The following is a 27,298-nucleotide window of genomic DNA, read 5'->3' as shown; positions in this document are numbered from 1 at the left end:
CGGCTCCGCTGCCGCGCTGCCTTCCCGCGCCCGCCCGGCCCAGCGCGGGGGCTGGTCGCGCTTAGCGGGCGGAGAGGGCAGGGCAGAGCCGGCCGGGCCCGCGGCCGCGCGGGGAACAATGAGGCGGGAAGCGGCTGCCGCGGCTCGCGTGCCGTGAGGAGCGGAGCCGCGCTCCGGGAGGAGGAGGATGCGTGCGTGGATGTGAGCCGTCCCTCGGCGCCTCGCCGGGTGCCGTGCCATGGACGCCGGCCGCCGGCGGGGAGCGCAGCCGGAGCCCAGCCTGACCCCGCCGCAGAGCGGGGTGTGACACCGGAGCGTTTTTTTTTTTTTTAAATCACTATTTATTTATTTCATTATTTTTTAAAAACCGGGTTGCAGTGGATTGTGGCTCTGCGTTTCCAGCCGCCCGCGTCTCTCCATTCATCCATCCATCCATCCATTCATCCGTCGGTCCATCTGGGCGCCGATGCCCGCCGCTGCCTGAAGGGCAGAGCCATCATGTACCTCCTGGACAGCAGCGAGCCGCCGGCCGCCGCCTCCTCGCCCGAGAGGATGCAGCGGGGCACCCCGCAGAGGAAGACGGTGTACCGCATCTCCGTGACCATGGTGAAGAAGGAGCTGCTGGGGCCGGAGAGCGGCCGCGCCGGCCCCGAGCTGCCCCGGCGCGGGCGGAGCCGCCCGCCGGGCTCCTCCAGCCTCACCAGGGCCGGGCTGCTGCTGCTGGAGGAGGAGGAGGGCGAGGAGGAAGGCGAGGAGCGGGACAGGGTCCCCAGCCCCTGCGGCTTCCGCACCTTCCGGACGCTGAGCACGGGGCAGCTGGAGCTGGGCCGCCTCAAGGTGCCCCGGAGAGCGGGGCCGCCCCTGCCCGGGGCGCCGCGGGGCAGCGCCGGGCCCGGAGAAGCCGCGGCCGCCGCCGCATCCCCGCCCGGCGAGGAGGGGGACAAGGCCGGGGAGGCGGCCCCGGGGGAGCGGGGCCACAGCCCGCGGCGGCAGTCGGGGCTGCTGCGGCGCAGCTTCAGCTTCAGGCACTGGAGCGGCGGCGGCGGCGCGGAGCCGGGCCGGGTGCGGCGGCACAGCAGCTCCGGCTGCCTGCCCGGGCCGCCGCCGCCCTCGCCGCCCGCCGCGCTGCCCGCCGAGCCCCCCGAGAAGCGCAACACGCTGGACGTGGGCGAGGTGCTGAGCCAGGCGGAGCCGCTGTCGCGGCTGGAGCGCTGGGAGCGCAGCAAGAGCAAGAACCGGACCCTGGATAACAGCGACCTGCAGCGGCTCTCGGAGCGGCTGGGCCGGGAGGGCCCCGCCGCCGGCGCCGAGCACCGGCTCCTGCGCTTCTTCAGCGGCATCTTCGCCCGCAGGGACGGCCCCGCCGCCCTCTTCGGCAGCCCCCACGGGCGCTCCCCCCGCAGCAGCTTCTCCAGGTCCAGGGCTTACTTTAGCAGCCTCAGGAGAGCCGCCGTGGACATGCAGTCCAGCTCCGAGAGCATCAACGGGTCCCCCCAGAAAGGTGCCCGTCCTTGTCTCCTCTGGGTGGCTCGGCGGCCGGGCTGGGGATGGACGGTGGGGTCAAGGGGCTGCTGGGTGTGAGGAGAGGGAGATGCTGCACTGGGGTACATCAGGGTGGGCAGGCCCTGGCACAGGGTGCCCAGAGCAGCTCTGGCTGCTCCTGGATCCCTGGAAGTGTCCAAAGCCAGGTTGGATGGAGCTTGGAGCAACGTAGGGTAGTGGAAGTTGTCCCTGCCCATGGCATGTCTAGGAAGGAGATGATGTTTAAGGCTCCTTCCAGTCCAAACTGTTCCTAATTCTATGGATACAGCGTGCTTTGAAGTACATGGTAGTGCAGCTCTGCAGAGTGCAGGTCAGGCTGTGTGTCCTCCTGAACCCAAAATCCCTCTCTGGGGTGATTGGCCGTGCATTCTAGGACAGATGAGTGAGGCAAATGTCGCTTGTTTAATTATGGAATAGAAGCTGGTCTGGAGTGCTGCTGTATATAGGTCACTGGGTGGCCCAGTGCTGCACAGCACTGGGACTTTCTCCTTTTGGAGAGACTTCTGTAACCTGAAGGATGGGTTATGTTGGTTAGAAATGGGCACTGCTGGAGAAGTGAGTGAATACTGGTGCAAATGTCTCATAAATCCTAAACGTTCATTGTAATAAAAGAGCTTGAAATGAGTTAGGTATTTTTGAAAATCACACTACAGACTCAGAAGCCGCACTCTTTGAATTATTATATTATTTGAGTAATTTTATATGGCTGTGTACAAATTAGTAAGAGCGTTTCTAGTCTAGGTGGAAATCAGATAGGGAATTCTGGGGGTTTGTGAGTCCCTCAGATACAAGAAAAACTTGACTAAGAACCTTGCTGTGGGATGGAGGTACCTCGCTGTGGGACGGCAGGGAAGAGCTGACGAGCTGCTTTCTGTGAGGATCTGCAAGCATCCCGGTATCGCTGGCTGGGACGTGTCAAACCAGAAATGCTGGTTGTGGAGCTTCGGTGTGAGACAGTGCTTTCTTCCAGCTGTGCTTTCAGATCTTTAATAAGTATCTGTGATGAAACATTTAACCAGCAATTACAGTCGCCTTTGAGCACCAAGTGCTTATCAGGTGGCAAATGATCTCTGAGTTGCTGCTTTTCTGAAAATACAATTCTCAATGAGATTAAGCTTTCATAGAGGCCCAGGTACAGCAGAGGATGGTGTGGAGCTGGGCCCAGGTGGTTTATTGGGGAAAGCAATAACCAGCTGCCAGCCCCTTCCATATCCAGAGCTCCTGCTGCGAGTGGAGCGTGCCCAGAGTTTGAGGCACGAGGAGCAGAGCCAAATATTTAGACCTAGTAACTGAGGACTGTAAGGTTTTATTGATGTAGAGGCATTCATGTGGGCTTAGGATAATCTTGACGGAAATTGTGGTCTGACCTTGGTTAAAGTTCAAGGTAACCACAAGAGCAAATTACTTCATTGGGCTGTCTGTGCCTGTCCTGTGCCAGCACACTCCAGCTCCTGCTCTCCTCATGTCCTGGGAGCACAGTCCTCCCCGCCTGGGAGGAGACCTCAGTTAATCAATAACTCTGGGTACACAGCACTGAGATGTTCCAGAGAGGCTCCTCCTGTGCGTGCCACTACCAAATCTGTGCTGCAGTGAAGCCTTGAGGTTTGTTCTGCGCTGAATGTGTCCCAGCGGTGTGGCTGCAGCAGGCAGCAGTGTGGCAGCCTTGTGTCATGGGTTAGCAGGCCTGGTGTGCTCTGTTTCCTTCCCTTTTTCCATAAATTGCAGCTTTTGTGCACACCTCCAGCTGCTGCTCGTTGGTGACCGTTAGCAAGCTGAACCTGAACTAATTTGTCTTTAATTTCTCCTACTATATGTTAAGAACTATATTTAATTAGTTATTACTAATTAGCATGCCAAATATATTTAAATATTTTAAGGTTGGAACAAGCTGCTGTTCGGCCAGAACTTTTTTTTTTGCTTCTTTTAGTTGCTGTGGAGTTGGTGTGCTCCTGACAGTCCTGTGCACAGATTCTGGAGTAACTGCAGACACCCAGGTGGAACCTTAATTTCAGTGTGGGTTTTATTCCCAGAAACTTGAAGAAATTCTTGGCTGTGAGAGTGGGGAGGCCCTGGCACAGGGTGCCCAGAGCAGAGCTGCCCTTTGGAAGTGTCCCAGGCCAGGTTGGACGGGGCTTGGAGCTGCCTGGGACAGTGGAAGGGTGGGATGAGATGGGATTTAAGGTCTCTCCCAACCCAAACCAGGCTGGGATTTTATCATTCTACACTTGTTTCCCTTATGGCCTTGGTATTCTCTGTGTTTGGTGCTATGCATGAGTTATTTGGTTTTTTACTTGCAACAAAAAGCCCACCCAGGGTTTTTAAGAGTAGAAGTTAAAAAAAAATCAGCTTGTTGGCATTTTTAGCTTGAAATATTCACCTGGGTACTGCAATATCTGCTTGGATGGTATTTCCTGAAAAGAAATACCACAGTCAGGTACAACATAGTTTTGGACAAGTTTTTAAGTAGAAGAGTCAAGAATTTTTAAATCTACATGTTTTTGATGTTACTGAGTCTGATTTAGGCTATGGAGTCTGTGGAGGTTGATTTTTGGCTGGGACCAGTCTGTAGTCTCTCAGTAGTTATTCGTGCTGTCACTAAAGACCCTTGAGCATCAACTTTTCCTTTTCTACCTGCAAACCCCATTTGCTCTGATATTGTTGGCCTCAAATCCTATGCAAGTAACAATTCCCAAAACTCTTGCAAGGGGAAGCAGGGGATCCATTTATTTGGAGGAAGAAAGGTTTTCTGTATGCATGACCACTATCCCCAAAGGCGGAAAGAGAAACTTCCATAAACTTCAAGCCAGAGGAGTTATTTTTTTGCCTTAAACCATTTAGAAAAAGGGGAATGCCATTCCTCATCTAAACTTTTTTCTCCTTGAAGTTTTCATTATTCTTTCCTGGTGAGAGGAACTCTTGCTGCTCTGGAGGAAGAGGAGGAGGAGGATGGCTCTGAGGCTGAGGGCGTGGGGGGTGGTGGTAAAATAGTTCCTTTTTCAGTGGTTCTCACTTGTTGCTTTTATTTTGAGATAAGTTTGTTTGAATAACCTCTCTTTAGGATACACTAAGCAGATTTGGGTATCAAAATTGTTGACTATCAAAAAGAGTATCATTATAATATAATAAACTGCTCTTTTGAGGTTTTTTCCCCCGAGGTTTTAGAGGAGTTAGTTTTAAGCTCTTATCTCAAATTCTCTGCAGCTTAGAGTCGTGGGAAGCAGGGGGAAGCTGCTGAGTGATCTCTGTTGGAGGCCTCCAGCCTTTTCCTTGCGAAGCTTCACTTGAGATAATTCCTGTTAGTTCTGTGTCATCTCCTTGCTGCCCTGGCCGCTGCTGTGCTGTGCTGCTGGCGTTCCCAGGGCAGCCTGATGTGCACGGGTGGGTGGGCACAGACCTGGAGCACATGGGATTTCAGCAGGGGGATGCACATGCACTGGAACTGGTCCTGTGTGCCTCCCTGGGATGTAGCTGCGGGTTCTTGGGGCTGTGCTGGCATAAGCATAATCTTTTTCAGCACTGGAGAGTCCCTGATTTCATGAAGTAAATGCCTCCTAGCACTCTTTCAGCTGTTTCAGTTCTTGTGAGTGTTGTCTAGAGGTTGTTATGAAAATAAAACCCAGCAGATAAATGGATTGTAGTTGGGGTCAAGCATTCTCAAGCATTGTCTAAGAGGGTTTTTTAAATTATTATTTATTGGGTAGGTCTTGTGTTGAGCAAAATGAATGCCAGCTGCACTGATAGAGCCAGGTGATTAAGAACTGAACTGGTATTAAGGTCACTGGCTGAATTAGAGAATGAGATGGATTAATGTGTGCACAATATTGAAGGATGTGCCAGCTGCTAGCAGCCGTGGTCTTTGTTTTTCTCTTAAAATTGAAAAGAAATGTAGAATTTTAATGCCTCTGCTATAAACTTGACAGTTAAATGCCTTATGGCAGTAATGGGTAACTTTGTTGGGGCAGATCACTGAATATTTCTGCAAAGTGTTGTGCAGGCATTCATCTCCATTCCCTCCCAAATGGAGCTCTGTAAATTGAATTAATGCTCTGTTGTTTTGCCAGAGATCTGCCTGTTCCTTGGTTTACCACTCCAGGTAACAATGTGTTTATCTAACAAAGCTCATGCGGATGACCAAAGCACAACTTGCACAAGGAAAAGAAACATTCAGAACACGATATTCCCTTTCCTTTCCTCCCAATTCCTTGCCTGGAGCCTGAGGTTGCTGAGTGTGAGGAGAAGCCCGGTGCCAGCTCCTGCCCTTGGCTCACAGCAGCTGCAGCCTCGGGGAAGGGTGGCTGGAAGGGCTCCTTAAGGAAAGGAGCAGCTGGAAGGGTCCCAGGTGGGCAGGAGCTGCCAGGCTGTGCCAGCCGTGGTGTGACACAGCCCAGGACAGGGATTGTCCCCAGGCTGGCCCTGCTGAGGCCCCTCCAGAGTCGTGTCCAGCCCTGGGCCCTCCAGCCAGAGGGACTGGGGAATGTCCAGGGAAGGGAATGGAGCCCCAGGAGGGGCTGAGGGAGCTGGGAAGGGGCTCAGCCTGGAGAAAAGGAGGCTCAGGAGGGACCTTGTGGCTCTGCACAACTCCTGACAGGAGGGGACAGCCGGGGGGTCGGGCTGTGCTCCAGGGACAGGGACAGGAGCAGAGGGAACGGCCTCAGGGCAGGCTCAGGGTGGACAGCAGCAGGAATTTCTCCATGAAAAGGTGGTCAGGTATTGAAGGGGCTGCCCAGGGAGGTGATGGAGTGCCCATCCCTGGAGGTGTCTAGGGAATGCCTGGACGTGGCACTGGCCTCTGGGCTGGGGACAAGGTGGGGATCAGTCACAGGTTCAACTCGGTGGCCTTGGAGGGCTTTTCCAGCCTAAAGGATTCCGTGATTCTAAGGAGCATGGGCTTGCTCTGGAACTCTTTGCTCCTCCTGGTAGTTTACAGTTGCTGGTTTTTCAGAGGTGGAGTCTGTATGTGAGGGTGGCAGATGAGCTTTTTCCTCAGACCAGAGGGAGGTTTTTAGTTGCTCATAGTTGCTGCATGACTTGACTGTGTTTTTTTTGCTGGATGTAATGGCTATTTTGCCCTGAAAAATGAAATCACTGGTACCAGATGCTGAACTCTTCCTCCAGTGAAGCAGCCAGAACCTGCCATCACTCCCTCTTCACAAAATACAGTTTCAAAGCAGTGTAAGATCATTAGCAGGTCTGCATCCAGGTCTTGGATTCCTAGATAACCACTGAAGAACCACTTGGGTGTATTTGAAGGAGCAGTTTGGCTCTCTGCTGCAGAGCAGAGCTGATTTTGATCCTGTGGAGCTGATGACCAGCAGTAGTTGAGCACTGATTGCCCAAGTTCAGCTCTGCAGTCACTGTAATGAGTGTAAAACCATGGCAAGTATGGGGTTTTCTTTGGCATGGCCATAACCTCAGGAATCGGTGTCTGGAAAGCAGAGAGCAAATGTTTTAAATGCCTGAATATTCCTTTGCACTTTGGGCTGCCTAGGATGTAACAAGAAATCATTAATGCAGACTGTTAATGTGCTGGTGTTACTTTTGATAAGTGGTGTTGGGATTTCCCCATGGCAACTGCAGTAAACACACAGCGAGAGGCCCTTTCTGCTAAAAACCACAGAATGGCTTTTTTCATGTGTGAGGAGAAAGAAATGTCACTATATTGAACCCGTGAAACTCTCATCTATTTTGTTCATGAAAAGCATCCAGCATAAAGCTATTATCTTGATGGGAGTTGAAATCAGGGCTTTGGATGAGTTTTGATGGTTCAGGCTGCTACATAATGACAGTGTGTGACAAATACTTGTGCTTTATTGACAAAATACTACCAAATGTTGCTCCAAAGCAGAGCAGGCGGGAAATGCCAGCGAGAGAATAAGCAAACAGCACGCTGCAGCTTTCTGCAATCCCTTTTTTGATCATCACAGACAGCAGTAATGGTTGCCTTGTTGTTTGTTGAGGTTTCCTTTGGGAGCAAGAAGGGAAGCGAGGCAGAGAGAGCTGCAGTGCAGCTGTTGGGCTGCAGGAGCAGCTGGAAGGGCTGTGGGGCAGGCAGGGGCTCAGGGCGGTGTTTGCCACGAGGGTCTCTTGGTCAGGAGGGCTCGTTTGGAGGGGTGTCTGTGCAGTGGGGTCACTTCAGTCAGCATTTAACCCCGTGCTCGAGTTCTGGGTTCTGCTGAGGCTGCCCAGATGAAGATGTAAAGGTCACTTGTCTCAAGTGATAACCCAGAGCAAATCTCTCCATCTATTGAGCTGTTACAGCCAGGGCTTTGTGAGGAGGATCTGGCTGTAATGCCAGCACAGCCCCTGCGATTTACGAGGTGGGCACGTCTGTATTTCCTGGCCGTAGATGTTCCACGTGGGTGGTGCTCAAAGTCTGTCTCCTTGTTTTGAGAAATATTCCCTCTGTGTTGCCTGACACCCCTTATTTGTACCTTGATTTTCACTAGCCTATAGATAGAGCTATTGAATTAAAGATTCAGCAGTGTCAGTTCTGGTTATATCAATCAACTGTGATTTTTAAATGAATTGATGATGTGTCTCAACTGCTGAGCTTGGGGAAGTTCATTGCAGCCTTGAAGGTACTTAATAAGAAATTAATTCAAAGTTTCTTGGGGAAATCCCAGTGTTAGTAGAGGGTTCTTGTTCTTCCCAGCTCCCATTTTGTGAATGAAGCCTCCCGGCAGATCTTTCCTGCTTGGAAGGATTAGATACTGATGTTTTGCTACTTAGATATGAAGGGGAACTCAAATACTGTGCTGAGTGCTGCCAGCTCCTGCTGCTTCCAAGTGATTTATAATCCCTCTTTGTTTGCATGTATTTGTCAGTCAGCTTGTCTGGCTCCTTTGACAGAGAATCTGGATTCCTGAGAATGCTGGTTTAGGACTTGGTGTGTATATACAAACACATATCCATGTGTAGGGTTTGAGAAGAGGCTTCTGCACCACTGATGTAAGTTTTTTCCCTCTTATTCCCATACGAAAAGTTGCTTAACAGCAGTGCCAATGTATCAGGGAAAACTCTTGCAAAAGTGGGTGCTGAGCACTCAGTGCAGCTGGGTTGGTTTGATTTGTAGGGATGTGTAAAGCATTTATGGAGCTGCCTCCCCCCTAGTTTCTCTGCTGCTTCTGGGGGTGCAGATGTTATTTGGGCGTTAAAAGCACAATATTTCACCTTAATGAGTTAGTTTGTCCTCACTGCTAAGTGGCACTTCTTTCCTTAGGCTGAGCCCTGAGAAATCAGTAGTGGCCTTTAAACCCTGCTAGTCCTGCTCTTCTGAGCATCCCTGCAGAGCTGATGCTCTCCCTCCTCCCAAAACCAAGGCTCCCAAACCCCAGAGCCTTCTTTGGGATGGGGGTCACAATGCCAGAGTGCCTGAGACACCTCCTGCTCTTCCAGGGCCCGTGTTGTGTTCCTGTCTGGGGTTAAATGCCTGGGAAAGTGGGATGTTGACCCAACTGGTCCTTATGCAACATCCTAATTCAGAAGCTCCTCTGTTCACAGATACAGAAATATTTATGTTGGCAAGGCAACAGCTTTTGTGCCTCGACCTCTGTGTCCTGCAGGGAAAAATCTGATTTTGTGCTCATGGAGGAGACTTTTCTCCAGTTTTAATTACCGCAGCTGTTAAAATTGACCGTGTGTTGCTCTTCACAGCTTTCAGGGGATTGTGCTCAGGCCTTGGGAAAAATCAAAATTTTGTCTTCTCTACCCTGAGTTGAATTGAAAATTCAAGTTTTGCCTCATCCCAGGCTGCGGATTGTTGCTTTCCTTGCTCACAGGGTGGCAGATCCTCACTGGCTGTCACTGGTACCCTGTCACTGTGTGTGTCCTCTTCTCCCCTCCTCATGAAGAGCCCATCCATGGGCAGGAACACCTCCCACTATCCCAAGGTGTTCCAAGCCCTGTCCAGCCTGGCCTGGGACACTTCAGGGATCCAGGGGCAGCCACAGCTGCTCTGGGCACCCTGTGCCAGGGCCTGACCACGCTCTGAATAAAGAATTTCTTCCCAGTATCTCATCTAAATATTTTACTTTAACACATTTCTCCCTTGTCGTATCACTACTTGCCCATGTGCAAAGCCCCTTTAGATACTGAAAGTCCACAGAGAGTTTTCCCCAGAGCCTTCTTACATCCTGACTTGTTAACTTTGTCAATGAAGAGTTTGTTTTAATAAAAACAAACTCAATTCACCCAATTTCTGCCCTCAGGAGAAGGTGTTATTTGCTGATTTTGTGCTGTTGGCCAGGAATTTCCTCAGATTTCCAGCATGGTGTTGGGCAGTCTTGTGCTATTCAAGAGTTAACCAGAGATGTTTTTAATTCCGTGTAGATTTGTGCATAGCAGAGTTGTTTCCCAAGGGTCAGAGGAAGAAGAGGGCAACACTAAAGAGCTCTTTTTGAAAAAAAAAGATGTTTTAAAAGCAGTGTTCAGAAATCCCTGGGAGTGAGGGGCCTCTTTCAGCTCCCCTTTGCAGGGCGCTGTCTCTGGGGGGTTACCTGGGTGTTGGTGAAATGCCTTTGAATGTGAGCAGTTCTGGCCAAAACACATTATTTTTGTATCTGATTCTAATCTCTCAAAAATATCTTAGCATGTCTTAAGTCTTCAGAATTCCTGGCTATTTCTGAGTTAGCTGCAAAGGCCCTGCTTAGGGCAGTTGATGGTATTTGAGATTAGAAGGGTGCTGTGAATGAGGAGCTGAACTTCAGCTTCTGGGTCAGGTGGGGATGGGGCCTTCAAGGAGGGGAACCGAAGTTCTCAGAAGAAAAAATTCCTTTATTTTCACCTTAGGAATCTGCAGAGCTTCCCAGGTGACTCAGGGTGAGGTAATTTGAGAATGACAGGCTCTGCAGAGAGCAGGTTGGGATCAGATAAGAGATGTGCATAAAGATGTGCAAACAGCCTGATTATTTCTGTGTGTGTGCACCAGAGGCATGGAAACCCGGGAGCCTCTTTGGCCGCCTTGAAAACTTGTGGGAATCCTTCCCTTTTACCCTTTCTTATCTCTTGTGAGGGTGAACATAAAGGGCGGGGAGGGAAAAGCGAAATCCTGCCCTTGGTTTGCTGTCTGCTGGGATGGGAGCATTGCTGAGATTCCGGCCAGGTTTTAGGGCTGCACCTGCTTTTCCCCCTCCCTGCGAGGCTCAGGTGTGTCCTGGGGCTGCTGCTGAATCACCCTGCAGCCCTTGAGCTGGCTCTATTTTTAACCCAAAGCAGGGAGGAGGATCCACCCCGAGCCGGGGCTGATCACACAGCACTGCAGCCATCCAAAGGCTGGTGTGTGCTCTAACTGCCCTCTTCCTTCAGGAAACAGAGTGGTAGTGTGGAAGAACTTGTTCTGAAGAGCACTTTGAGGGATGCCCAAGTTAAAACAAATAAATATATATATGTATATAAACTGTGTAAATAAAAATTATATATTTTAATATGCAAAGTTTTAAAGCCTTCAGGTTTTTTGAGGTTTTTTTTGGAGTGTATGATTTGTGTATATATTTTTTATATATTGTAAAAAAATAAAAGAAATAATAATAAATAGAAATATATTATTTATCTATAAATATATATTTATAGATAAATAGAAATATATATTACATATATAAATTATATAAAAATAGATAATATATACAAATATACATTATATAAAAAGTTATATAAAATATATAAATATATAGTATAATATATTATATATAAAATATATGGTATATGTTATATATAATTTATAATTATAAATATATTTATAAATTATGAATATATAAAAATTATACGTAAATTATATAAATATATATAATTATTTTATAATTATTATAAATATAAACATAGTATAAATAATTATAAGGTTATATATAATTTATAATTATAAATATATTTATAAATTATGAATATATAAAAATTATAAGTATATTATATAAATATATAGATATAATAATTTTATAATTATTATAAATATAAATATAGCATAAATAATTATAAATATATAAATTATAGATTATATACAATATATATTATATTATAAATACATTTATAATAAATTAAATATAAATAGCTAGTATATGTTACAGCAATTATATAAATTATATATTATATATAATTCTATATATAGGATATATATTTATATGTCTATTTTTTGAGTATATATTGTCATATACATGTTAAGTCATGGAATCTGAAAGTTTTTCAGTTCAGCTCTGCCTGGAAGATAGAAACACGATGGCTGCTGTGTTATAGGAAGGCTGCAGAGCTTTGTTTTCTGGCTTGGCAGATGGTTTCACTCAGTTTAGCTCTGATTAAGATGTCACAGTCCCGGGCAGATGTGCTATTTCTGTCCTCAGGTGCTTGTGCAGTGTTGCCTTGCCCTGCTTCTGTGCATTTCTGCCATTTCCCCTCCAGTGGTGCAGCTGAAATCCAAGAGGGGACTTTTCCAGGAGCTCTCCCAGGCTGTGTGCGAGCAGTCCTGACCCCAGGTGCCCTTCCCAGTCTGGAGAAACAAACCATCCTCCCTGGCAGGACAGGGCATTGCAGTGCAGGGCAGAGTCTGTCCCTGCTCCTTTTTGTGTTTCTGGGTGCTCACTGAGGCTCCTCCACTGCAGCATTCCCAGTCCAGTTCCTCCTTTATTTTGTTATCCTTTATTTTGTAGAGGGAACCTTGCTGGTTGGGTGGCTTTTGCTGGCAGTTCTCATCTGATCCCTTTGGAAGCCTGGTTTGGGGTGGTGAAATAGCACTGCTTGATTTTGAGGGACCTTTGTGTCCCCTCTGAATGAAGTGTGAGGGTCTGCAGAGAAGCACCTCGGAAGCAGGATTTTCCTTTCTTTGCAACAGAAAGCTGCATGTAAAGTAAAGGACTCCAGAACAAAGTGGGATTTATTTGCTGTGTGTAATTACAGTTTTGTTCTAGGTAGCAGTTAAATGATGCTGCATTAACTCTTTCCCATGATTGGATGTCTTTTGCCCTGACAATGGAAGCTCTAATTTCCTTGTGAATTGTGGATTGCAGTCCCAGATGTTTAATTTCACACTGTACCATTGGAACTCCTGGGTGAAATCCTTGCAGGCCCTGACTGTGTGTCTGGGCACTCTGTGGGCTTTCACCTGGGAATCCTGGCTTGGAAGAGAAATGAGCACACTGAAGGGAGTTGTTCTTGGAGTCCTTCCTGGGATTTTCTTTGGCAGGAGGAGCCCAGGCCATGCCTGCAGAGGTGGCTGCACTAACCAGGCAGAGGTGTTAAGGTGCAGCTCCTCTTCTTTGCACTCACAGGGAATATTCCTGTCACAGCTTGCCTTAACCTCTACCCTTGCAAAGCATGTCAGGAATTGGCTGATAACAAATCCCCTTCCATCCCCAAATAAAGGAGAAATGGAGTGTGATCTGAGCGTGCCTGCTCTGTATTTTTAGGGCCCCCAGGTTGAGAATCAGCTGTATCAGTGAGATGTGCCCATAAATAGTGTGGGTGGAGTGTGGAGACAGGCTAGTTTTGTGTGGAAAACCAGTTTGGGTGGAAAACCAGTTTGGTGCTGGGGGCTTGACAGCATTTAGTGGCTGATGGAGCTGGATATGGTGTAGTAATGATATAAAATGTGTCTGACCCCGTTCCCACAAGCACAGGACTTACATAGCTTTCCTGCCAGCTCAGTGCCCTGTCCCCAAATACCCACTGCAGGTGGCTTCTGAGGTGGCCCCGTTGGCTTTTCCAGCCTCCTTGCCCAGCTGCCCTTGGGGAATAAACCCAGAGACTGGAGCTGAGTTACCCAGCCCAGCTCCAGCGAGCTCTGCAAATTTGGGATGGAGAATTCCTGCTCCCACTCCTGCTGTGCATGCCACTGGGTTATGTGCTTCACACTCCAAGTAAAAAGCTAATTTCTTTCTGGATCAGATCTGAGTTCCTTTGCTGCAGAATAATCCTAGGAATGTGTCACTGCAGTCATCACAAACACTGCTGGCCTTTACTGTTTACATCTGCTGTCCCTGTCCCCCAGCAGCTCCTCAGGGAGGAGGAAGAGTTTTGTGCAGTAAAAACTGAACAAAAATCACAGCAAAAACATAATACTGTTTTTTTCCCCCCTGCTAAGATTAATAAAAATGGATTTCTGTGCATTTTTTTCAGTCGTTCAGATGATGAGCTTTGATAAGTACTTGACCAACAAGCAGTGGGTGCTGGATGAGAGCACAAGGAACCTCCACAAAGGGCTTCCAGATAAACCAAGGCTAAATTTGGGCTCACACCACTGGAGTTTAGCTCATCTTGTCAGCTCTTCTACCCTTTTCATCCAGAAGAATTTTTTTTTAATTCCTTTTTTAATAGCATGGCATTTTGGGGGGATTACATATGATTTATTTACATATATAAATACATAGATGTAATATATATGTATATACATGTATCTATACACACATATAATTTTTATATAATGTATAAATCCATCTCAGATGGAGTTTGCCTACAGTGCCTTTATTTCAGGCACATTCCTGTGCATATTTAATAATTTTATGGCTGTGGCTAAGCTGGTGAGCTGTGTGATAGGAGTTTGGAGTCAGGCTGTGTCCTTGCTCCCTGGGCTGGGAATTTTTGAGTAATAAAGGCAGTTGTGTTCAACTCCAACTCATGAAATCACTTAAAGTGAATTTTACCACCTTTATTTCTTCATGTTTGTTTAGTGGAATATGCACCCGGCAGGCCAAACCTAGGAAAAAGTGATGGCAGAACCAATAAAATCAGCTGGGTGTTGAAATAAGCAGTTTTGCAGCATTCTCACTTGTATTTTTTTCCTTCATTTCAGTGTCATGTTTTTTCCAGTGGATGACTTGTGCTTGAAACCTTGGGCCTCAGACTGGTTGTGAGGCTTTTTGTTGTTTTGTTGGGGGTTTTAAGGGCATTTTTAATGATTCTGTCACAGATTTTGGCAGCATTCTTGAGGAGCATTTCCAGGACACTAATTGGTACACGGAGTGGCAGCCACTTTGTGTAAATGCAGCTTGAATTACAGCACAGCTTTTGAAGTCTTGAGTCTTTGAGGTTCTGGTCACCTGAATTTTCAGGAAGGAGTGTGGCCTTTAATTCCTATAGCAGATTTTTGAGCTGGAAACCCTGTGGCTGTTTATATTGAAGTGAGATTTAAGTATAGGATTTTCTTAGAAAATACCAATAAAGGCTGGGGGATCAATGCAAAACCCCAAAGGTCAGGTTTTCAGTAGACTCTTGTGCTGCTGGCAGCTTTTGTCCCCGGGCATATTATAAACCACTTCTGGAAATAATTTGGGAATTCCTGAGAAGAAATTCAGCAGCCTTGAAATTGCTGTGAGGAGGAAACATCCTGTGCTGAAGCAGCCTTGGAAGAAGGGCATCACATTTCTGCTTTATTGTTGGTGCTGTGGCAGGGGATTTGTGTGGTTTGGGGTTCCTCAGCTTAGGTTTGGGTCTTGTATTGATAAAGGAGCTGCTTTCAGCTCCAGGGGCTCTCCCTCCCTCCCCAGCAGTGTTTTTTTTTGGCCTGGGTGGTGAGATTTATTTACTGCAGTGTTGTGGATTGGTTAAGGTGGATGCTTGTGCATCATGTCATGGTTTGGGATAAATGAGTGACTTTCTGATGGACAAATGCTTCACTATAGCTTCAAAATGCTGAATGCTCACTGTCAATGTGTTGAGGGAGACACTGAGGTGCAGGCTGGCAAATACAGTCTCAAAGGATTGGAAACTTCTATTGCTTTTTCTTTGGTTTCTGCAGAAAATCTCAGAATTCCTCATGGACATTTCATTCCCCAGATATCAGCTGGGTAATGTCAGCTTTACATCTCTCGTGCTGTGATTTCCAATTTTTGAAATTCAGCATATTTCCCTTTTTTTAACAGTAAGGGTTGTGATGACATGTCTATTTAATTTAAAAGATAAATGCCTGACTCTGGGGAGTTCAGCTGTCTGAAAACACCTTTAAAGTCAGTTTTTTTTTAAAGTGAGGTTTTTCCCTCCAGGTGAAAATGCTCCTTCCTTTGTTGGAAGTGGGAATGAGGGAGGCAGGTTGTGAATTCTGGGCAAGGATGGAGGGACAGCCTTTGTGATCCAGGGGTGCTCACCCTGGGGACACTCCAGTGGCCGAGCAAAGCCTTGGGACAGGCAGGTCCTGGATATTTTAAGGTGCAGGGGTGCAGCACTTGAGAGCAGCCAGAGGTTTTCAGTTCAGTTTTCAGTGTCAGATGCAATCCTGAGCAAGGGTTTCATTCAGAGGCACAATTTCCAGCCTGAAATCCATGCTGGGCTTTTTACTGCGTTTATCTCAGGCTTTTCCTTCCTTTGGAGACTGGTCTGTGCAGAGAATTCTTCATCCAGTGACTCTTTGGGAGCCCTCTGTGACTGCCTGCCTGCCTTTTTAATGGGGAAAAACTCATGTAATGCTTCCCTAGATAATTCTGTTCATTCTTCTTGTGTATTACAGTGCCTAAAGCAATTTAATGGGTAACATAGTTTGAGATTTTTCTTTTTGCTGCTGTAGCCTTGGTATAATTCACCATGATAACTGCTTTAGAGGTTTACAGATGACAAACGTGTCTGGTTGTAAGCTTGAATAAGGCTGGACTTGTCTTGGAGGTCTTCTCCACTCTGAGTTTCCTGTGATTTTAACAGGGATGCAGACACTTGGGATAGAGCAGGGCATGTTGATGATGCTCAGCAGGGTTAATGAAAATCACCTTGCAAGAAGCACCTGGGCAGCATTTCCTCCAAGGGAGGCAGGATTAGGGAGCCTGGAGGCACCTCTGGAAGCAGGGATACAAAAGCTTCATGGGAGAGGGCATTTTGGTCCCATGCAAGGCACTGGTTTCATTTTGCATTGTCTGCTGTCCAGTTTTTCATCAGAACAGTAGTTTTCTGCTGTAAAAGCAGTAGGTTTGTGTGCAGCCTTTAGTTTTGCCATGCAGCCTTCCAAGGTGATGCTGCCTAAAACTGCTGTGAGCCTTTCCTGTGGGTCCTGCCAGAGGCAAGGGCAGCAGGATGTGATCCTCCCTCTCTTTTAGGCTCCCTGATAAACTGTGAAATGACCAGTCCTCAAATGATCTGTAAATATTCTGCTTTTGTTGTGGAGGCTGGCACCGAGGCAGATAAGGGGAGCAAATTGTCCTGAGATATTCATCTCATTGTCTGGATAAGGGGAGAATTGAGTTGGGCAATAGGGGTTATCTGAAATCTGTGTTCTGTGCCTTTTTCTTGGAGTGCACAGGATGAGTGTAGCTCAGAGCAGCCTGCCCTGGTGGGAGCTGTCCCTGCCCATGGCAGGAGATGATCTTTTAAGGTCCTTTTCAAGCCAAACTATTCCACAATTTTGAATAACTGGAAATAAGTTCTTACATAAATAGGCAGGAGCTACTAGAACTGTTCACCCTGCTTTATTGAGTGGTGAATATTGTGTTGCACATCCAGGTGTGTCTTGTCAGGTCCCTAACTGTGCTCCCCTCATCTCCCTGAGCCCGTGCTAATTTGCAGAAGATAAAGGTGGCAGAACCCCACCTTTAAAAGGCTGAGGAGTGTTTGTGTGAGTCAGCAGGGACATGAATGGTGGGTGGTTCTCAGCTTCCCAGCCCTCCAGGAAATGCTCCCTCAGCTGATAAAGGTGAGGTGTTTAACTGGGGCCAGCTGGTACAGCTGCTGTTACCTTTGCTTTGTACTAAAATTGTCTGGACACTTGGAGTTCAGGTGCTGGGGGTCACCCAGACCACTGCTATGAAATGAGCTGAGTTTTCTTGTCTGCCTCTTGTTGGTGTTCAGGAGAAAATTGTTTGTCCATGAACATGAAAAAAACCTTGGAGTTGTGTGGAATTAAGCGATTTCACTGCTGGAGTTGTTTTACCCCCATTTATAAAGACTTGTCCCCTCATTTTCTTGCATACATGGGTAATAAGCACAACTACTGAATCTGAATTAATTTTTCAGATTTCTGTATTAAACCAGCTTTGGATTTCCATAGACAGAACACCCAGAGCAGGAGGCACCTCACTTTTCCAGCTTTGCTTCCATCAGGTACAACTTGGTGCCATTTTTCTAGTCCTGGGGTTAGATGTCTTGAGCAGTCAAGAGAAAAAAATCTGGAATGTGGTTGGAACAGCCTTACAGCCATCATTTGGGACCAAGTTGCAAGTGGAAACTTGTTGGCTTGTTAAACGTGAACTGGGACTTGAACTTGTGCTGGGAAAGTGAGATTTTCATATTCCATGCCTTTGGGACCAGTTTCCTAGAGCTAGGTGAAGACAGTAAATTTGGAAATGCTTGTTTTTCCTTTGGTTTCAAACGCAGTGTAAAGTTCAGGCTTTTATCTTCTAAATAGTGTTGTTTGTTGGCAGTGTGACCTGCAGTATGGCATGCTCCCATCTCTGCTGTGAATTGAGTGGAAAGGGCAGCAAAAGCAATTTAAAATGTGCCAGAATTATTAAATAAGATCTCTGTTGAAATTGCCTCATCCCTTGAAGGATTCCAGGCCAGGCTGGATGAGGCTTGGAGCAACCAGGTCCAGTGGGAGGTGTCCCTGCCCATGGCAGCGGGTGGGATGAGATGGTTTTTTAGGTCCCTTCTAACCCAAACCATTCTGGGATTCTCTGGTGACTGTCAAAATCCACTGGCTCCTTGACAGGGAATGAAAATGTGGATGCTGCACAAGAAATTCCAGTATTGTTGGGATTTAGCTTATGCAAATGTCTTGTGGCATTCAAAATAAATTTAAGGTGATAAAAAACCCCTTCCTAGACAGAGCTTTTGATGATGCTACAGGGATAGTCAGGCTCTGGTTTCCTTGCAGAGCCTCCATAAAAATGCTGGAAGGACTGAGTGCTAAAAATACATCCTTAACCCCACAGCAGTGGTTTGTGTTGGCCTTCCTGGAGGAAAGAATCCCTTTAATTAGTAAGAGAGTGAAGTTTATTTTGGGGTTTGCTTTGTTTTCATTCTGGGATGTGAACTCTGATGCACTGCAGCTTAAAAAAAAATCCAGAATGCTGTAACTGTGCTGGGGTCTGCTCCAGCTGCTGGCAGCAGCTGCATCCTGCACTGCTCTCCTCGTCCTCCCCCTGCCTTTGCCTGGGAAAAAACAGAAAAACCAAATCCCTTCCAGCGGGGAGGAGGAGCCAGGGATGGTTTTGATGTGCCCCAGTAGCTGCCTTGATGTGCTGACCACATGTGGTGAGTGAGATCCCAGGGACAGAGTGCCCTGGCTCTGCAAAGGGCAGGGCTGCTCCCTCTGGGTTCTGCAGGCTGCATTCAGTGTCACACCTCTGTGCTGCTTCTGGAGGTTTGAGTTCTGCTTCCCCTCTGTCCTGCTCCCAAGTGGCTCCTCTTTATTAAAGATTTAAGGCTGCACTTGATTGTGTTAATTATTTTCAGAACAGAGAGTGGTGGTGGTGTTGCTGGAGTAGAGGCTGACACCCTTCTTGTTGGCTTTGAACTACATTTTAGATCTTTAGGTGGGTTTTTGGCACCTTTTTTTTTTCTGAACATGAAAAGGATTTTTTATAATGAATTTCAGCGGCTGATGGGGTCGAGTTTACCTGAGGAAGTGGCACAGAGGTGACAAAGAATATAAACTGGCCCTCAGATTTCCTTTCTCAGCTGATATAAAGGAAATAAGGAATAGGATTAGTAGGGAACAGAGTTTGAAGGGAGAGTGTAATTCTTCAAGTGTTTGGGTGCAGGGGTTTAGCAAGGACTCAGTTAAGTGTGGTTTGCTAGAGCACATTATAGGTCAAGATGCAGCAAGAGGGCTTGTGCAAAAATAGCTCATTTTTCCCAAATTATGCTTTAATAGGCCTCATTTGCATGTTGTAACACAGCAAGTGTGAAAAGCATCGGGGCCAGGACTTTAAGGACAGAAGGGTCTGGTCTCTTAGGTGGACAAAATTGGTTTGTGATTACTGAGCTCTGTGTGGGCTCCTTTAAAGATATCATTTCTAGTGCAGTGCTGTGAGTTTAAAGTATGTGCCTGAGGTGATGGGAACCTGCTGAAGCTTGGAAAACACACTTGAGTTTTTTGGTTCACCCAGGAAGCACAAATAAGAGCATAGCCAGAGGGCAGGATTTTTGCAGAGACCCACAACAGCCTAATTCCTGGATGAATTTTTTTTTTTAAAAAGTCATATTACCAGTTCTGGCAAAGTAAAGATTCAGCTTTATAAGCCTCAAATGGCGAAGGATTAAGGAATGGATATTTGCAATGGTTCTGTGTTGATTTAGAACTCGGGCATTGCAATAATTCTTCAGGTGCTGTGTGGATGGGTGGGGGAGCCACAGGAATGATAGGGAATGGACCTTGGCATCCTGGTGGTTTTTCCTTCCTTCTGCCTTCCTCCAAACCTGCAGCTTTATCTGCAGGGGAGAGCTGAAAGAGGCTTTGTGTTGCAGCCTCTGAGTGTAAAGTTCATGTGAGCAATGTTTTGGGTTTCCAAAATAAATACTTTGGACTTGCACAGGCCCTGTGTTTTCCAAAAGGCCTGGTGGTAGCAGGTGCTTTTCAAATAGGCAGCTGTGGAAGGAAACTCTTTCCTAATGGAGCATTTAGTCACAGATTATCTTTTCTGACTGTTATTAACTGTTTTTAAGCCCTTCTTTTGACATTTGACAAAAGCTTTGTTTAAACAAGTGAGATGTGCATCAGGCTAATAAATATAAACCCAGTCAGATGATTCCTGCTGGGCTGTTCTCTGGAGAACAGTGTCTCATTTGTGTGTTTTCCACTAATCATCTCCAAATCTTGCCTGGGTGATATCAAGTTAGGGAAAGTGGATTTAGGATTACATATGGTACAGTCAGGGAAAAAGAGGCTCTGTTTTGACAACCAGCATAGCAATCTGGGAGACATGACTCCAGCTCCGAAAAATGTTTTCAGAAATGTGTTGCATAAACAAGTCATCATTTCCCTGGTGGAGAGGGGAGATGTTTTTCTAGATGTACTCCTGCACAAACCTTCTGTAGCCTGAGTTAAAGGCACTGGAAAAGGTCAGAATGAATGGTCAGGTGGTGCCAGAGCACAGGTTTGGGTGGACAGGCAAGGAAGTTGGGCCGTGAGCTTCTATCAATTCAGTTTGTGATTGAGCTTGTGCTCTGCAGGGTTTGGGTTCTGTCACTGCAGCAGGTGGCCCAGGAGGATAAGGAATCCTCAATTCCATCACTCCTTTGCAGGTTCCTGGAGAGGGGAGAGGGGTTTTGGGGGTGGGAAGAGTGCAGGTTCAGCTGGGTTGTGGGGTTACACCCATTAAAGCACGTTGACTTCATCCTGGCTGCCTGGGTGTGACAGAGCTTGCCTCTGTCTGCATTAATCACACTCAGAGTGCAGCCCCTGAGTTGGAACTGAGAGTGGGGTCTGTAGGTGGGTGGATAAATGAGGTTTTGGGGAAGGGCAGGCTTGGCTTTTATGGGGGAAATCACAGCTAACATTTACTTGAGTTCTGTAGGGGAGGACAAAGGAAATCTCTGTTCATTTTGATTGCTCTTGTTAAAGACTTGAGCTGAGCTGCCACCAGGTAAAGGCAGGGCCCTCTTGTGCATGAAAGTTTTTAAAAGTAGGAAATGATGTCTAGGAATAAATAATTGATTTTTTTTCCTGTTGAAAAGACCCAGCAGCAAATCCTGGAGGAATGTGCTGCAGCCTCTTCAGGTTCAGACACTGATGAGTGGCCAGGGAAAGCAAAAAGCAGGAGCTGCCTGTGCACAGCTACAGGAGAACCTGGTGGTGGTTGGTCATCGACATCCTGGTGGCTTGAGCTTGCTGTGGGTCAGTGTGGGGAGAGGAAAAGGGTGTGAGTTTGGTCCAGGCAAGAGCAACCCCCCTGAGGAGTGGGGCAGCCAGGAGGGATCAGCATGAGAGAGGAGGGGGAGGTAGAGCTGGAGTCCCTCTTTTATCCCTGCTTACTTGAGGATTAAGAAGCACCACGTTGTGAAAGTGGGAAGAGGCAGATTAAAACCCAGCCCAGTAGTTTTCCCTTTTGTTGTAATCCCAAAGACAATGGAGCTGAGTGCCTGCAGGACCTGGGCATTGTCCTTAGCAGAGATGCACAGCTGTGAGTAAAACACTTCAGGGGCTGTGGTTGTGGGGAGAGGCTGCCTCTGCCTGAGCTGCTTGCTCACAGAATCCTGGAGTGGTTTGGGGTGGAAGGGGCCATCAAGCCCATCCCATTCCACCCCTGCCATGGGCAGGGACACCTTCCACTGTCCCAGGTTGCTCTAATCCCCATCCAACCTGGCCTTGGATACTTCCAGGTATCCGGGGGCAGCCACAGCTTCTCTGGGCACCCTGTGCCAGGACATTAACCCCTCACAGGGAACAATTTCTTCCTGAGAGCCCATCTATCCCTGCCCTCCTTTGTTTAAAGCCATTCCCCCTTGTCCTGGCACTCCAGGCCCCTGCCAATTTTTAGTCTGGGATTTGGTGTTAAACACTCTCAAGTGTTTGTACTTCTGTTTCATTAAGCATGCCTTGATATCCCCATTCTCTCCTTCCTCCCAGACCTTTTCCCCCCAAGGTTGCTGTGGTTTTGCTCATTTACTGCCATCTGCTTCATGTTCTGCTGCTTGAATGTTGGTGATGCTCAGGTGTTACCCCAGAGCAGACTCCTCTGTGGAATGCCAGGGGTGGGAATCCTGGGCAGCCTGCCTTGCTGTGGGCTGGGTTTTACTCAGCATTGCTTCCAGAGCTCTGCCAGGGCAGGTCAGGCTGGATTTTAGGAAAAGATTGTTCCCCCAGAGGGTGCTGGGCACTGCCCAGGCTCCACAGGGAATGGGCAGAGCCCCAAGGCTGCCAGAACTCCAGGAGGATTTGGACACCACTCCCAGGGATGCCCAGGGTGGGATTGTTGGGCTGTCTGTGCAGGGTGGTGGTTGAACTGGATGGTCCTTGTGGCTCCCTTCCAGCTCAGGATATTCCGTAATATTCCAGGATTCCATTTCCTTCTCTATCAAGTAGTCACCAAGTCCCCCTTGCCTTTTTTTTTTTTTTTGGCTGTTTTTTGAGTTGCAGCCATTCTTACCTATCTGAAAAGCTAAAAGCCTTTTCAGCCTCCCCCCCCTTTTTTTTTCATCTCTATTGTGACTTTCTCCTTGCCAGATAAATCTGTTCCTGTATTCTTTCAAAATGCTCTTTTCCCCCCACTTCATCTTTTATAATTTATCCTTTCATGTCGATTTTTCTTGTGCCAACTGCAGAAGCTGTCCCTTTTCATCTCTGGTGCTTCTCAGGGAGGTTCCTCATTAATATTCATATTTGAATAAGAAAGGCTAATGCCTTGTTTGTGTCTGTAGTCAGGAGAGGCAGCCCAGGCTGTGGTTTTTGAAGGGTCTCATTTTGGATGCTGGGGCATGGATTTAGTTGTGCATTTTCCCTCCTGCCTGTCTCTAGCCAAAACTTTATCTCCAGATTGTCACTGATCCCTGTGGGATCACCTTTCCTGTGCTGGCTCTGCCCTTCCCTTGAGGCAGGAGGTGGGAGAAAACAGATCTCACCTCTGACACTGCTTTTGGGCAGACCTCACAAAATAAAGCATTTTCCAACCATTCCCTCTCCAGTGCCTTCTTTTCCTTCCTGCTTTCCACTACTGCTGTGGTTCTGTGTTTAGCTGAATTTCTGTGGGGATTTGGCCCTTAGGAAATATTGTTTATTGCCTGAAATAAAAGATGTTGCTCCACTGCACTGCAGAGATGATCATTTCCTTTCCCAGTTTTATTGGAGCAGGGAGCAGTTGTGCTACAGGGATGCTTTCATTTTCTCCTTGTCTGCTTTTCATATTCCCTTCAGCCTCTTGGTGGGGTTGTCATTGCCTGTTGGAAAAGGGGCTGGCCCAGCTTCCCAGTGCCACATTTCTGTGAGGGATGTGCTGGGAAATGTGCATTTGATTGGAATGGAGTGGAATTCCTGACACTCCTCACCCACAACATCCCCTGCTCTGGGCTTCTCCCACAGGAGAAAACTCTGGTTTCATCTGTGGGATTTTAATTTCTCTTACTCTAGCTGTGTGTGTCAGCTCCAGAACCCAGCCCAGTGGGAAAATACAGTTTTCCTTGTTAAGTATGTAATTTATTTTTCCTTGTAAAAAGCCTGTAGCCAAAATATCTGCTCTGTTTGGTTTTAGGGTTTGTTTTGCGGGGTGGGGAGGCTTAGGATGAGTAGTCAGGCTTGGAGCTGCATTCTATTTAAGGGCAAAACAAATGATTTGGTGGTGTTGGGTGTAAACCTTTGTGCAAGAGATTGGGTTTGGGAATATACTTGGGTCCATTATCCATCAGTCCTTTTGTAGGAAGCACGGGGTTATCCTTAAGGAGGTGACATCTCTGCACCCACCTGAAAGCTGTGAGGAGAGAGAGAGGGGGGATATTAACAGCAGAAAAAAACCCTTTTGGTTGGAACAACTAGAAAATTGAAGCCAAACCCCAAATACCTGGTGAGAGCCAAGTGCTGTCCAGCTCCCAAGCCCAGAAGCAATTTTGGGAAAGGCTGATCTGGGGAGCCTGTGCAGCTCTTTGCATCCCTGGTCCTCCTTTTGTTTCCATGGCAGCACAAAGGATAACGCTGCTGCTGCAGCTGCCAGATGCTGCTGGAGGAGAGATTACAGCTTTGACCTAAATATCTCTTTAATACAGTTCTCAGTTACAGGGAGAGGCTTTTCAGATGTCAGAGATACTGGAGGCTCTGATGAGCACGGGCTGGGATTCCTGGTGCCTGAACTGCTCAAAGCTCAGCCTCGTTTCCCTGTTTATAATTAGGAATTGGGCATGGCCAGAGATAAATCTGTGCAATATCAAACATTTCTGCTGGGGCTGGAAGAGCTCCTGAGGTTTTATCCATCCTGACAGCGCTGGCAGGGGATGGGAGGAGCCTGGAGCTGCCAGCTCCTGAAATGCCTCTGGTTTTAGGGCTGGGATGGAATTGCTGTGTGGCACTTGGCTGCTCTGCACTGTGGGCATTGGTGCTGTTGGTGGGGTGTAAATACAGCATTGTGCTGCTGGGATGGGATTCCCAGAGCCTGGCTGGAGTTCCCACCCACAGGAGGAGGAGGGCAGGGAGCTGCAATGCTGCTTTTTGCCTAAACTGCCTGAGAATTATAAATTACACATCTGCAGCTCAGGAAGGAAAAAGGGACTGCTTGGAGCTGGGTGGTTGCAGCAGTAATTCCTAACTGGCATACAGTGGGAAGCAATAGAATCCATGATTCTGTCACACTGAGTAGGGAGGAAATAAAACCTTAAATCACCCTGGTACTGCTGCTGCTGGTTTTCAAAAGGTTTTATTTGTTATTGCTTTGTAGTTATTGTTTGGTGTAATGGAACAGAGTGAATACGCAGAGAGGACTCGTATAAAAATCTGATTTTAAAAACCCAAACACAACAGGTATAAACATTCATAGAATTCCAGGGTGATCTGTGTTGGAAGGGGCCTTAAAGCATGACCAGTTCCACCCCCTGCCATGGGCAGGGATACTTCCCACCAGGACAGAGCTCAGAGCCCTATAAAATCTAGAAAAATAACCTTTTGAAACATGGCACGATCTTCCAAATAATATTTTATGCAGAGCTTAGAAATCAACATGTCAGGATGGTTTTCTCCTGTTTGCTGTTGGAACTGACTCAATGCTTTTATTTAAAGTGCTGGGGGCTGGGTTGGAGAGGATGTGCTGTGAGATTACCCCCCTGAAAAATGCATGTTTTAGGAGGATCACAAGTCTCAACCCAAAAGCTGCACATTTCCCTCTTTGCTAAGAAAATCAGCACAGGGGCTTTGGGAAATATGTCCTGAAAGTGCTGCTTTGATACAGCTCCAAGAGACACATGTGTGGCCTTATCTGCATCCTTGTGGGCAAGTGGGAGCTTGTAGGAATATTTTCTGTACCAGTTCACTCTCAGGTTTTTATTTCAAAGCAGAAGAAACTCTAAATATTGCTTGTAATGCAGGAATTATTGAAGGGGGAGAGCAGCATGTGACGTGGCTGTTGGTGCTTTTAACTTCGTCCCCGTGTTTTTGAGGGCTCTTGTTCTTAGCAAAAAGCATCTTTAGCTGAGAGTTTCCAGAGAAACCCCTTGGCGTTTCCATATTTTATTTATTCACAGCTTTTCCTCATTTAGAAGGACAGCAAAGCAACATTGGGATTGCCTGAGGGAAGCTCTTGCTAAGAACCTTTCCAAGAATCGTGAAAGATTTAAGTCCTTTCATGTCATCCTGCAGAGATATCTGCCCACCCTTCCCTCACCACCCCTTTTGCTCTGTTTGCCACTGAGTTTCCATCTGGATCAGAGGAACTCTGAGCTTCCCAACTTGTTGTTGGTCAGGGGTGAGAGATTTGGGTGAAAAAAGGGCAAAATGAGGTTAGTGGATCAAGGGCTCATCCCCTCTGCTGAGCCATGGGTCTGGGATTGGCTTTATCCTGTGTTCTCTCATTAACATTGTTTTGCTGGTATTTATTTAGATTTTAGTGGCCATTCCTGGATTTGAAGAAGTAGATTTTTCTGTTGGAAAATTCTAAGCAGGGCTTTTAAATATGGAATATTGGAACAGTCAGGCCTTGGAATCAGCTGCTCTCCTGTGCCATGGAGTGCATGGACCTGGGCAAGAGTGGCCACCAAACCCCAGGATTTCACCTCAGCCCCATTCCTGGAAGTGTCCAGAGCCAGGTTGGACAGAGCTCCTGGGATAGTGGAGGTGTCCCTGCCCATGGTGGAATGGATGAGCTTTAAGGTTGCTTCCAACCCAAACCATGCTGGGATTCATGTGGTGGAACCAACATCTCATTCTTAATACTGGAATTAAGCAGGTTCCTCTGGGTGGGGCTGAGTTACTACACTGAGGTTTTAAAACAGGTGAGGCTCCTCTTGGGAGTTTGTGCTTTACTGTAGTGGTAGAAATCAAAACAGAAGAATTGAGGGAAGAAAAAATGAAGGCTTCTGTTGTGGCAAAGTAAACTTTGTGAAGGAAATGCAGCTTAAACCATCTTGGTGCACGTTTTAAAAATACACGAGTGACACCATGAATATTTGAAGCTTTTGATCAGTGATGCAGAAATGAAAGGAGCAGCACATGCAACTGTGATTAATTATTGACAAAAGCCATTTCTTGCATGTGTGGAGCCTGTAGTGGGACGTGCAGGTTGAGTTCACTGGGATTCCAGGGCTGGGCAGTAATGCAAACAAGACCCCAGTTGATCAACTTCATCCATGTGGTTCTGCTTATTATGCAAATCTCTTCCAATGTGTTTGAATGCACATGTGGTGCTGGGGGGTTGCAGCTTCAGCAGAGGATTTTTGTGGGCTGCACAATTTGGGCTCTGCCTGCTCCACTTGGATGGATCCAGGGTTTCATGCTGTAGCTGTAAGTCAGTTTTCTCTATTTAGGAAAATAATCCCCAAACCTCTTTGTCATGTTCTCTCTGTGTTTGGCCTTTTCACCTTGACTTCTGTGGATCTTGGAATAAATCAGTTTTTCCTGAGATGTTCCCAGAAGCTGGATTGGGCAGAGGGTGCTTCCATGTCCGTGCCAGTGATGGCACACAAACTTCTCCCTGCAGAATCGACCAGGTGCTGTTCCATGCCATGTTCTGTGTTTAGCTGTGCTAATTCCTTCTGAACATGCCAGTGTAAAGGAATCTCATGGATCTCCCAATAGAAATGAGTTGGTTTTATTTTTTTAAAGGGCACTGGAAGACCTTATGTAAATGAATTGCAAATGGGGGATAATAGAAGTGGGAAATTTTAGTTTAAATTAGTTGGGTTGAGGTCAAGGTGTTTGGGTTTTTGGTGTGAGGGTTTTTTTTTTTTT

At 47.0% G+C, this 27,298-nt stretch overlaps 1 protein-coding gene across 10 annotated transcripts in view; it reads left to right on the top strand.

The window, feature by feature from the left end:
* The window catches only part of AGAP1 (ArfGAP with GTPase domain, ankyrin repeat and PH domain 1), a 308,565-nt gene that overhangs the window by 64,503 nt on the left and 216,764 nt on the right, over positions 1 to 27,298 (top strand). For 3 of the 10 annotated variants that reach the window (XM_039703599.1, XM_039703603.1, XM_039703598.1), the window contains exon 1: positions 45 to 1,501. The exons of 4 other annotated variants lie outside the window; for them this stretch is intronic. In XM_039703599.1, the coding sequence (XP_039559533.1) occupies positions 499 to 1,501 (1,003 nt within the window). In that variant the 5' untranslated portion in view covers positions 45 to 498. Of the gene's footprint in view, positions 1 to 40; positions 1,502 to 27,298 lie in introns of those variants that run through there. 3 more of the 10 variants (XM_039703602.1, XM_039703601.1, XM_039703600.1) reach the window with 3 other exon arrangements.

Source organism: Passer montanus, unplaced genomic scaffold (genome assembly GCF_014805655.1).
Source record: "Passer montanus isolate IOZ18808 unplaced genomic scaffold, ASM1480565v1 scaffold165, whole genome shotgun sequence".
Taxonomy (NCBI): domain Eukaryota; kingdom Metazoa; phylum Chordata; class Aves; order Passeriformes; family Passeridae; genus Passer; species Passer montanus.
The sequence above is the reverse complement of the archived record's forward strand: the minus strand, read 5'-3'. Positions and strand labels throughout refer to the sequence as shown.